The sequence below is a fragment of the Pelodiscus sinensis genome, chromosome 5 (genome assembly GCF_052426305.1).
Source record: "Pelodiscus sinensis isolate ZL-2025 chromosome 5, ASM5242630v1, whole genome shotgun sequence".
NCBI classification, from domain to species: Eukaryota; Metazoa; Chordata; order Testudines; family Trionychidae; genus Pelodiscus; species Pelodiscus sinensis.
In genome coordinates this window covers 11,311,811-11,324,513 of record NC_143056.1, presented here as the reverse complement: position 1 = coordinate 11,324,513, position 12,703 = coordinate 11,311,811, and the positions used below count along the sequence as shown (strand labels likewise).

Here is a 12,703-nt window from a genome sequence, read left to right as displayed (position 1 = left end):
AGATGTCATGCAATTACGTGACTATTCAATTATGCGATATCCAATATCCCTACCTTAGGCAGACCCTAACTGTGTCCTGATCTGTGATGAGTTTGCCTCAGATGACCTTGAGAAAGTCAGGGGCTTATGTGAAGACCAGACAATGGAATTCAGGAAAGATTTCCTTCAGGATGGGGTCCTCATCAACTATGGGCTCTAGCTGTTTGTTGGTACCCTATATGTATTCCAGTGTGTAGTAGCAGGTGTCACCTGGAGGTGTGCAAGAGATTTAAATTCTGTGTTGGAGCAGGTTCTCTCACGGTATTTGGATGGCCCATGTAGTCTATTTCTCTACTGGAGAGCACCCTTTCACTGCTACAATCATCAGTGCTCCCCACAATATACCTCTCAATACCCACCAATATCAATGGGTCTGACATGCCCGTCAACATGTGGTGTACCTTATCCAGCGTACTAAAGGCCTTGATAGCAACTATGAGAGTGAAACCAATCACTACACTCTCGAATGACAAAAGGCAAAAATAAAAAGATACCCCATCACCTGCGAATGAACGCTTTTCACAAAGCAATCACTGTAGAAAGCAATCTCTCTCACCAAGAGAAGTTGGTCCAATAAGGCTTGTATACACTATAAAGTTGTCAGCAAAAGCTGCCTGTTGCCAACCAAACAGGCAAGGTGTACACACAACAAAGCTACTTTTGATGGTAAAACTCTGCTGTTTTTCCAACAAAATAAAAGCACTTCAACAAGAGGCTTTTGCAGCACAGTTCAAGTGACAAAGCATCAGTGTAGACAGTGTTTCCCAAAGCGGGCCCCAGGCCACACTGCTTCCCACCACTCTCCTTGGCTGGCTATGGTTCACTATCTGAAAAGAGAGCCATGAGCAGAGCCATTAAGTAAACAAACTGGAGTGGCTTGTTAGCAGCTCTCAAGCTGGGCACAGAGCCCACTTTGAGAAACACTGATGTACATGCTGTTGGTTTTTGTCAACATAGCTGGCTTCCACCAATATCCCACAATACCACTCTGCTCACTGTTTTGATCTCTACTCTCCTGCAGGCATATGCCCCTCCTCTTTCAAAGCTCAGGGAAGTACCTGAGAGCTCAGTAATGCTCCTTTGAGGAACAAACAGCAAGTCATTAACATGGAATGCTCCTGTTCTGCCCTGCTAGAAACACAGCAACGGGCAGGCTGCTGCAGGAGGGTGGTGGAGGGATACTGCTGTGCTGCTCTGACATTCTTCAGCAGGGAGAGCTCACAGAGCTGTTCAGGATGCCTGCTTCCTAGCAGCTGAGAAGGGACTCTCAGAACCACAAGCAAGCAGAGCACGGGCCGCTTCTGACCAGACTGCAAAGCTGGGATGTCATCTTCCCCCTGCATCAGGATAGGTCCGTCAGCCTGCTGTCTCCCTGGCCCTAGACACACCACTCATCTCCCTTCCATCACACACACTTTAGTTGAAAAAGTGGTTGACAAGCTACCAGGATGCCCCTTGAATGATGGGAAGCCTGCATCATATGACAACTGTACCTGCTTCATGAGGCATTGGAAACCTTTCCCAAAGCATCCTCCCATCAGTTGCAATGTGATAGCTATCACAGTGCACTGCTCTCTGAAGAGCTGTGAGTGCGAATGCACTCTGCCAACACAAGGAACTTGTGTGGACATGCAGCAGTGGCTTTAATGAAAACAGCATAACTTCTGCCAACAAAACCCTGTAGTGTAAACAAGGCCTAAAAGATACCTTATCCTCTCTAATATACTAGGATCAACACAGCTACAACACTATATGCAAAACTCAACAGGCATTCCATTTAAATGGTCTCATCACTTCCACCACACACACAGAGTCATTTTGGTTGTACAATTACCATACTATTCTACACTTCCCCTTTTCACTAGTGTTTTCCCAACATCTGTCCCTTCCCATCATTATCCTTTGCAGGACTCACTGATGTGAGATTAGCCTTGAAGCATCTTATGAAAGCCTAGCTGTTCTTATTGCTTTTTATTGGACCCCCAAAACTGCAGCTTTGAAAGTTTCATACACTCTGGAATGTCTTCACATTTTTGTATTCCTCTTGCTTAGGTGAGAGAGATGGTAATCAAACATTTGTTTAGTCACAGCATGAATCTCCCAACTTTTGCACTACAAGCACAGTGGTAATTACAGTGGAGTTTAACCATGTATACCATTTGATGAAGGAGAGATACAACAGTGACCCATCTTTATATAACTCTCAGCATAGAAGTCAATGTAATGCACAAACTACTGAACACAAGGTTCAAATGCCTATGGGTCCATCTAGTCCAATCTGTCTCTTGACAGTGGCTAGTACCAGATGCCTCAGAGGAAGAAGTTGTATAGTGGACAATTATGGAATAATCTCTCCAGAAAGGCAGTTTCTTGATACCTAAAATGAATGAGGTTATGACCTGACACAAAGGGTTTCTCTCTCTCTTTTTTTGTTATTTTATTAAAGAAAAGATGTTATCCTTAGATATCTATGCACTGAGAATATTTATATAACAGGGATGTAAAACCCTGTTTAATTAGTTAATCAGTTAAAACTTAAGTTTAACCAGTTAACTGATTAAACAGGGGCAGTGTCTGCTCCAGCCTGGCTGCTTCTGGGCCTGTGCAGGGCTGCCAGCTTCCAGTAGTGCTTCTAGGGCTGCTTCCACGCAGGGCTGCCAGCTCCCAGCCCACATGAGCTGGGAACCAGGGCTCTACGGAGCTGAAGCAGCCCCTCCACCTGCAGCGGACCAGGGGGAGCTGCTCCCTACGTACAGGTTAAACTTTAGTATGATTACAATCTATTAAACACTTTCTATAGTAAAATCTCTTTACTCAGATGTGCTCAAAGTGTGAGATTCTGTGTGAATATTGTATTCAACAAGCCCAACTGTCATGTCCAACATAAGTATTTAAATATTCAAAAAAGACTATGAAAATATATTAGCTGAAATTTCCAAAGTGAAACTGTTGTGCTGCAAAGTTTAAATTTTTCAGTAATCGTTCAATGAAGTAATGTAACACTGACAAGTAATATGTATATACCACAGGACACACGCACATTCTATTTAGGGCCAATTTCTCAAAGTTTAACACAATTATGGTCATGGTTGAGTTGAGGAAAATTTTTAACCATACAAATATGAATTATATTGAGTAGATTAAGAAAACATTACCAGATACCACACCCACCTCCCAACTCTACAATTCCAGTGTCAAATAAGCAATGATTCTTTGGTTAAAAATCCTAATTAAGAAAGAGAAATGAAGCAGCAATAAAATAAAATTAAAAAAAAAATAGGGGAAGTCAATCTTTGGAAGGAAAGATCCAAAGTGAGCAGCTATTAAATACAGACAATTAATAGGAAAAGCTAAAGCTATCAATGAAAAAAAGCTACCACCAGGAGGGTTAATAAAAGTAGTAATTTTTTTAACTATCAGGGACAAAAGAAAACCTTTTAATGGCATAGGTCTACTATTCCATAGGGATGGGAAAAGTGTTGATATAGAAAAGGCAGACAGTCCATATATTTCTGTTCTGCATTTGGAGAGGAAGCTAGATGATGTATGCACATCTTACACTGATCGTGAAATATTTTCAACTGAAAACTGCAGTGAGAGAGTGTTAAATAGTATCTTGCATCCAGGAGGTTTAACCCCTCTGATTCACTGATATTTAAAGAAATCCTGGTGTACTGGAAGAGTTGCACAAGACTGAAAAAAATTAGGGTGTCAACATTTTAAAAAGGTAAATGGGAGGACCCAGGTAACCATAAGCTTTTTAAAGTAGATGCAACTTTAATTGTAACATTTAACTTTTGGGTCTTTGCAACCTTATTGTTCTTTTAATATAGTTTGTACACAATATATATCTAGGTGGCAACTGAAAACTAAGTCAGGAAATCCACACCAAGGCTTCCTTAGCTATCCACACTTGGAAAGACTTCCTTGCCTGACCAATGATCTTACTAAGCATGTCCTTAGGAATATAAAGTACGCAGGGCTTTGCTGTTACAGCAGTACTACATTTCCTGCTTGTGTGTACAGTTTTGGTTTTTCTTTAGCTGACTATTCAGAGATAGCCCTGTCAAGTGTTATGATTTACAAGAGATACATTTGCCTTGATCTGACATTATTAAAGCTTAGCGACTTAAAGGAGTCTATTTGGAGGTAGGTATTAGTAGTTGGGACTCTACAGTAGAATGCACTTTGTGTCAGAGTCCCATCCACTAATTATACCTGACTTCAGAAGATAGAATAAAGTAATGGGCTGGGTATCAATCTTGCATATTTAATAGAGGGGTTCCACATACAAGTTACTTTTCCAAAAAAGTTATTGGCACTCATCTTTAACAAATAAAGGAAACCAGGTGTGAGAAATACTGTCAATTATAACTGACAGTAATTTTGAAGCAGTCTCTCTCAAGAGTACATAGCTTGCAAACAGACAAGCCACAACGTCATACAACACTGCCAGTTCAATTGTCATCCAGCAGTAGTGACCGCTATCCAAAGCGAAAATCCCATTTTTCATGACCCCTATTAAGAACATTAAATCAGAAGATAATGAGTCTATTTCAAAATACTCACATATGAAACACCAGATGGGTCAATCATGTAAAGCTGAGCACCATCATCCTCGTCATAAGACCCTAACATGAAACTGAATACAGAAAATGAGGTATTAGAAGACAGGTTGAACGTTGCTAAAAAAACCCACTATATAAAATTACAAGGATTAATTATACTGACTTGGTTTTTCGGCACACAATAGACAACAAGCTCATATCACTGCTCTTGCAGTGCAACCTCCATTACATACCACCTTCCAATAAGAAACTTATCATAAACTTTTGGGTATCCTCACCCCAAAGCTCTCAGTACAATTTTGCTCAACATATAGTTAAAGACCATCTTTGTAAAGTCTAATTTACTGGTCCTTTGAATTGTCATTTACAATAGGCATCACTGAATGTATAATGCCTCCCTTAGCTAAAGGACCAGAAAAGCAAATTTTCAATGATAGCTTTGTTTTTGTCATTCCTGTGTAAGTTACCAGCACAAGTGCCTCAATTTTAAAGTTTAGGAATAATCAAAAATTTTGGCTAGTAATCATCTTTACATGGACATGTGAGCGCCTTACCTAAAGTCCTCCTCAATATTACCAATATAATTGCACTTAATTTTAGATTGCCTGTCCTCCCTCCCCCCCCCCCCTCCGGTGAAAAAAAATCACTGTGTAAACACTCAAGATAAGTCATCTATTGTGAGAATCTTTATTCAGTGCACAATCAAGCACAAGTATTTAAAACATTTATACCTGCAGCCAAAAGGTCTCACAGCACTGTATAGTGTGTAGGCATGTACATACATGGCCACTCTGTCAGCAAGATGCTGTGGGGAAAAAAAGGAGGTGTTTTAGAATATTTAATTGAATGAAATAAACATGCCTCAAGTAAAAAAAAATTCAGAACTATCTGTGTCTCAGAATCTAATGAAACCTGAAGACTAAATTTGTGCTAAAAGCACTAGTTAGTTACTTACCTTCAGTGGAATATTATATCCATAGTTGGATCTAAAGTTAGAAGCTTCTTCTCTAGCTATATCTGCCAAAGAACGAGCATCTGCCAGGAGTCCCGCTACTGCCTGAAATGAAGAGTATCACCAGCTAAAGTCACTCAGATACTTCACAAGCAATATAAATAATTGAATAGACAAACCATAAACAATGTCTATTTCTGTTACTGTGACTTAAACAGGTTTCTACCGCACCATACATATGCCCTTTCAAAACTGACAAAGCTAGACTTTATACCCGTCAACAAGCTGAAAAAACACCAAAGATGCATCAAACCTTTTTTAATTATTTCATAAACACATAATTGATGTATTATTGTAAAACACAAAGATATATCTTAAGATTCAATTTCTATGTATATGCTGCAAGATTAATGTAATATAAACAAGAAGCATGAAAACAGGGAGAAACAGACAAGCACCCCTAACAGTATTTGTGTGTGTGTGTGTGTCTATATATATTTATTCCCCTGGATTTTAAGACTTCTTGAACTGCAGCAACCCACCCTTTTGCAGTCAGCATTATGGTTACAGGAGAAATATTCTGACTCCCCATGACGAATGGTGCAGCTTCAAGCAGTTTAACTAGCATGGCTCCCACCTGATTTATAGGGCACTAATAAATTCACAGCTACAAAATCTGGTCTTGTGTATACTTTTACCCTATGTTATACAGAATTCATGGGGGAGACCAGCATTTCTTAAACTGAAGGGTTCCAATCCAAAAAAGGTTGTTTGGAGGTGGAGGGGATTCATCAGGCTATTGTGTGGGGTTGTGGTTTTGCCATCCTTACTTCTGTTCTGCCTTCAGAGCTGGGTGGCCAGAGAGCAGTGGCTGCTAGCAAGGCATCCAGCTCCAAAAACAACATTCCTCCAGCAGCAGCACAGAAGTAGTAAAAGTGGCAATACTGTATCATGCTACTCTTACTTCTGTGCTGCTGTCTTCAGTTAGGTCAGGACTCGTAGAGTTACAACACCATGAAATTTCAGATTTAGATTCTGGAAATAATTAAATTTACAATTTTTAAAATCCTAGACTGTGAAATAGGGACATCAATTCAGGTTTAAAATGTTAACCAGTTAAATGCTAGGTTTAACTGGGTAACTCTGGAATGACGGGCCACTGCTCTGGCCACTGCTTTGGCTCCAGTGTCCAGAGCAGCCTCTGTCCGTGGGGAACCCAGGCCTGCCACAAACAGGGGTTGCTTTGGTGGGGTCTGGGAGCTAGCAGCAGCCCCAGGCTGGGGGCAGGAGTCCTAGGCCTAGGGGCTGCTCCAATTAGGCTGGTACCAACCTCAGCCCACATCCCGCTTAGTCTGTTAACCAGTTAAACATTAGGTTAGCCTAATGTTTAACCAGTTAACTGATTAACCAGAAATTTACATCCCTAGTTTATACAAAATACCCACAAACAGGACTAGAAATGCATACACAGAATTGAGAATCAGTTGTTTGAATGTCCCTTGACGTAAGTTTTCCTAATTCTTAAGAGAAAAGCATAAAGTGTTGCAACACCTCACCATTCCTACATGTCGATCAACATTAAACAGACGTTTATTGGAACCTTCTTCATACAGCTTGGACAGGACTAGTTTTTCTACTCCAAAGACAACTCCATCTTTACATCTTATACCAATTGCTGTACTGAAAGACAAGTCAAATAAGCAAAGTTTTTTTAAATAAAAACAAAACACACAAATTAAAAGTGGGGTTGGAAAGTTATTTTAGCATTCCTTTATCAAAATTAAAATGGGTGCAGGACTGACGTATACAACCGCTTAAAGTGAGGTAGATCTGCTCCATGATTTCACTGCTACTTTGAGGATAAGGAGGAAAAGAGTAAGACCCACTGAAGTTACCCTGTATTTATATAAGAAAGCGATGCATTTCCCTCCCTACACAAGGAAGTTTTCCAGCCTGTATATCTAGAACTAAATAAAGTTTGAGGGACATGGTGGATGGGGGGCAGATCTCCCTTTAAACCTGTATGTTTTCTGTAGTTTTGAAGTGGGAGCATTTATATGGATGTGTTATTTTACTTCAATCCCTCTCTCCTAATAAGCACAGAGTCATAAATAGGAACACAGCTCCTAGTGGCACAAATATCTCACAAATCTCGTGTCATCAGTAAATTAGGAGGGCCAAGGCCACTACCTACTCGATAAGGCAAAGGTTCTCAAACTGGGGAGAGCAAAATGAATTCTGGAGTAGTATGAGAAACTTCTCCGCCTTCAGAGGGCAGCAGCTTTGGAGTGCCAGGTGTCTGGCTCTGAAGGCAGCATGGCCATTAGCAGCATTGGAGAAATAAGGGTAGCAATGTCATACCATCCCCTTAATTCTCCACTGCTGCTGGGGGAAGCGCTCTCTTCCAAGCTGTGTGCCCAACCAGCAGCTGCCGCTCTCCACTCTGCCTTCAGAATTGGGCAGCCATATATGTACTTGTTTGTAGTAATTTACACCTCCAGCTTGTCAGACACCGGGAGGAAAGAGGCCTCAATCTAATAAATTTGAGAACCACTGCCATTAGGTGCGACACTGACGTTCCCTCCTCCTTCCATGGGTCTAAAGCACACACTCCTAGAGCCTAACATGAAAGTATCTAGACACATAAAAAAACTCACTGACCAAGTGAATAAAGAAGAAAAATTACTAGAACAAGCACTACAGTGAAATTAAATAGTTCTTACCAATTGGTCCATACCATAGTGAGAATTACTGCAAAATAGTTCTGGACACATATTTAAGACTTATGGGATATTCCAGAGATTTAGGTATTATAGAAGTAAGAGATCTTTATCCTTTGATGACGTCATTAAAATGGTGATATACTCCAAAGATATTAGATATTCATACTAGCTGGTGTACCACAGATGTATTTTGAACTATGTTTTTTCTATTACAACTGTATCCAGAGACATGGATGCTGTACAAATATAGGACGATTTGATCCATACCTCAAAGCATTTTATCTGCATTTAATAGTCAACATATCCAGATTGTGCTACAGCACAATATTTACATTTCTACAGCTGCTACCTTATTTCTCAGTGCCTCAGTTCACCATCACTTATATGGACTTTTGCTATTAATATAGTCTATTACTATAATATGTATGTACCATATATACTAAGAACATATGCAATCGGTTTTTGACCAAACTAAAGAACAAATAAGGGCAACTATACTCCCTTTATATTTAATCTGAAGAACTTCCTGAGATTAATACAGTCATACAATTACTTATCACTTATTTCAGGAGTGCAATTTTTTTTTTTTTTGCAATATCATTTTAACTGTCTGCCCTAATCACATTTCTCTTGTCATTTTTAAATAAACAAGTGAAACAAAAAACAAAGACATTCATCTTACCTGCTATTCTCCACAGCTTTCATAGCATATTCAACCTGAAATACTCTGCCATCTGGAGAGAATGTGGAAGCTGACAGGTCATACTGTAAAGGAAGAAAAACAAACATATTGCTCAGCATACATTTACAAATACAGCTCACACAGCGGTAGTACCAAGCTATTTTTCTATGAAAAGTCTTAAAGTGAGTCTCTGGAGAAAATCTGTACAAGAACGGCCATACTAGGTCAGACTCCAGGTCCATCTAGCCCAGCATTCTCTTCTGACAGTGGCCAATGCCAGGTGCCCCAGAGGAAATTAACAGAACAGGTTATGTAAAATCCTGTTCAACTGATTAACCGGTTTGACATGATGTTTGACGGGTTCGATGTGATGTTTAACCAGTTAGCCAATTATGGGGGGAGGGTGAGGAGGCAGGCAAAAAGGCCACAGGCAGACTGGTCTACCGCAGGCCTAGGCACATCATAGGCAGGGGCTGTTCCTGTTGTCTGTAATGGGATGACAAAGGATGGATCACTTGATGATAGGGACATGAAAGGTTAATCAATAAGTACCCTTAACAAGTGATGCTTACTGGTTGCAGTTAACATGTATGGGCTGGAGCACCTCCCTTCAGCCATGGGCCTGGTCTGTACCATCTGCAAATTTTGCCACCTCCCTGTTTGCTCCTTTTTTTCAGATCATTTATGAATATGTTGGAGAGGCTATTTCATGAAAGCATCCATTATGAATATGTAAATTTAATCCAGACCATCCAATGTTCCCAAAAAACAGTTTTCAGGTCTGATTCATTCTTAATCAGATTGTCTTTTTATTATTTCTTACCGAGCCAAAGGCTATATCTACACTAGCACTTTTGTCAGTAAAATTTTGTCAATCAGGAGTGTTAAAAATACATCTTGACCAACATAAGTTCACAGACAAAGCTAAGTTGACATAGCTACCTCTGCTCATGTGGTTTAATTATCCCAGTGCAAAAATGATGTGTCTCAGCATATATTGGTTATAGTTGTGCTACTGTAACATCTGTAGTGCAGACACAACCAGGCTGCGTCTACACTGGCATGATTTTGCACAAATACTTTTAATGGAAAAGTTTTTCCGCTAAAAGTATTTGCGCAAGAGAGCGTCTATACTGGCATGTGCCTTTCGCAAAAGATTGGATGCTTTTGCGCAAAAGCAAATCTTTTGCGCAAAGGCACATGCCAGTATAGATGCTCTCTTGCGCAAGAAAGCTTCAATGGCCATTTTAGCCATCGGGCTTTCTTGCACAAGAAATTGATGTTACCTGTCTACACCGGCCTCTTGCGCAAAAGGACTTATCTCTGAGCAGGAGTTTCAAAGTATTTGCGCAAGAAGCACTGATTTTGTACATTACAACGTCAGTGTTCTTGCGCAAAATCTTGCCAGTGTAGACGCAGCCCCATAGTCTTATGTACTGCATTATCCCAGGTCAGAATGGCAGAGATCCTTGCCAAGCACTTGCTCAGTGTGCATGTCTATAGAAAATAGCATCCTTTATAACAGTTGTGGGCAAAAGCAGCCAGCAGGGGAAAGAGAGCAGCAGATCTGTGTACTACATGTGCCCACAAGCACTGCCACTGGCGAGTTTCTGACAAATGGGAGGCTGCAAGGATGGTGATGGGGCAGGGGCAGGTTACGGAGACACATCCACTGGCCCCAGCAGCCAGTCACTTAAGCTGGGCCACCAGCTGGGAGCCGCCTATGGTGAGCATCTTCCGGACAGAGCCTGCACCTGACACCCCATCCTGTACCCCAACCCCAGGTAACAGCTCCCTCCTGCACCCAAGCTCTCTGCACCCTAGCCCCAGGTCACAATCTCCTACTACCCAGAACTTCTTCCTGTAGCCAAACTCCATCCCAGACCCTGCACTTCCCTGTTAAGATCATAGAAAAGTGCAGCCCCTGACCACTTACCAAATTCTCAGAGTGGCCCCCCATTGAAAATTATTGCCCATCCTTGCTCTATAAATTAGGGATGTAAACTCCCATTTAAAATGTTAACTGGTTAAACTGTGTTTAATGGGTTAATCAGCCAGTGGTGCAGAAGGCGCAGTTGGTACCAGCTCAGCTAAGCCAGGCTAAGCCCTCACTTGCCATGTAGCACAGTGAACCCAGCCAGGCTGCTCTGGTCAGGCCTGCTGCACTGTGCTTCAGACTGGGGGTCAGCCAGCTCTGATTGGGCCCCAGTTAACTGGTTACCCCAGTAAGTATACTGGTAAGGTAAATGTTTACTAGGTAACTAGTTAACCATGCATATCCCTAAGTTGAATGGCAAGTGCCCAGCCACTGCAGAGAATTCATCCCCAGGTCACTGACAACATGCATCTGAACTCAGAGAAGGGCATCCTGAATCTCTCCCTGCAGATGAGATGCCCCTTTTAAAAAACACAGCAGAGATTGGGGGAGTAGGTGTCATGGGGCAGAGAACATCCATACGCTGAGAAGAGTACATCAGTGGTCTGCGGCTGGACAGAGAACCCCATTCCCTCTTCCTAGAGCCCCAAATCCTTCCCACATACCCATTCACTTCACTTCCTATAGCCCCCCAGCTCCTCAGTTTTCAACTGGGGGGGGTCCATGAATCGTTTCAGGAGATCCACAAACCTGGTGGAGCTGAAGCCCTGAGCTCCAGCACCCTCTAACTCCAGGAGAAACGTTGAATTGTCGTATAACATATTTTGGGAACCTTAAAAGACAACAACCAAAAAACTGAGAGCCTATTGGTCTAGTGCCCCTAGAGCTTTCCGTTCAGGAAACAAATTGAGAAAATAGAAACGAGAAAATATAAGTGTCTGGTATTTTCTAAATAAGATGTAATGTAGATTGTGATGTAATGTCAAGTGTGTCCAGTATTTTTGTTGAAACCATCTGGCAACCCTACCCCAGCCCCTCCTTTCTCCTTGGCCCCTAGGGCACCTCCCACCCAACCCCCCCAGCCCCCCTTTCCCCCTAGTGCCCCTTTCCCCCTAGTGCCCCTTCCCCCAGCCCCCCTTTCCCCCTAGTGCCCCTTCCCCCAGCCCCCCTTTCCCCCTAGTGCCCCTTCCCCCAGCCCCCCTTTCCCCCTAGTGCCCCTTCCCCCAGCCCCCCTTTCCCCTCCCCCAGTGCCCCTTGCCCCCCCCCCCCCCCATTTCTCCTTGGCCCCTAGTGCCCCTTCCCCCAGCCCCCCTTTCCCTCTCCTCCCCCCTGGCCCCTTCCCCCAGGTGCCCCTCCCCCAGCCCCCCCCCTTGGCCCCTAGTGCCCCTTCCCCCAGCCCCCCCCTCCTTTGCCCCTCCCCCATGGCCCCGGTGCCCCCCCCTCCCCCCAGCCCCTCCCCCTTGGCCCCTAGTGCCCCTCCCCCAAACCCCCTCCTCTTTCCTTGGTCCCTAGTGCCCCGCCCCCGCCTCGCGCTTACACTTTCGCTTTCCCAGTCGCGCGGGCCCAGGTGACTCAGCAGAGCGGCCCGGCGCACAACGGCCGCTCTGCCTCGCGCCCCGCGGGGGCGGGGGGGAGGAAGGCTCGCGCGCAGACTCCCCCTCCCCGCAAACTCTGTCAGCGGCGGGCCCGGCGAGCACGCGCACTCACCCCAGTGCCGATGGAGCTCATGGCGGCGGAGCCGTGCGGAGAACGAACGCCGGACAGACCCACAACACGCTGCGCTGAGTTCACGGGGCTGTGCGCGCGCCAGCGCGCGTTCCCATTGGTCCGCACAACAGCCAATCAGCTTCCACAGAAGGTTCC

The 12,703-nt window shown here is 43.4% G+C and overlaps 1 protein-coding gene across 1 annotated transcript in view; it reads right to left on the bottom strand.

Moving 5' to 3' along the window:
* PSMA3 (proteasome 20S subunit alpha 3) overlaps positions 1 to 12,703 on the bottom strand; it is a 26,023-nt gene extending 13,320 nt beyond the window's left edge. The window contains exons 1-6 of the mRNA XM_006135244.5: positions 12,548 to 12,703; positions 8,965 to 9,047; positions 7,116 to 7,239; positions 5,563 to 5,664; positions 5,339 to 5,412; positions 4,609 to 4,681 (exon numbers count right to left, since the gene is read on the bottom strand). Coding sequence (XP_006135306.1) covers positions 4,609 to 4,681; positions 5,339 to 5,412; positions 5,563 to 5,664; positions 7,116 to 7,239; positions 8,965 to 9,047; positions 12,548 to 12,568 — 477 coding nt within the window. The 5' untranslated portion in view covers positions 12,569 to 12,703. The remainder of the gene's footprint in view (positions 1 to 4,608; positions 4,682 to 5,338; positions 5,413 to 5,562; positions 5,665 to 7,115; positions 7,240 to 8,964; positions 9,048 to 12,547) is intronic.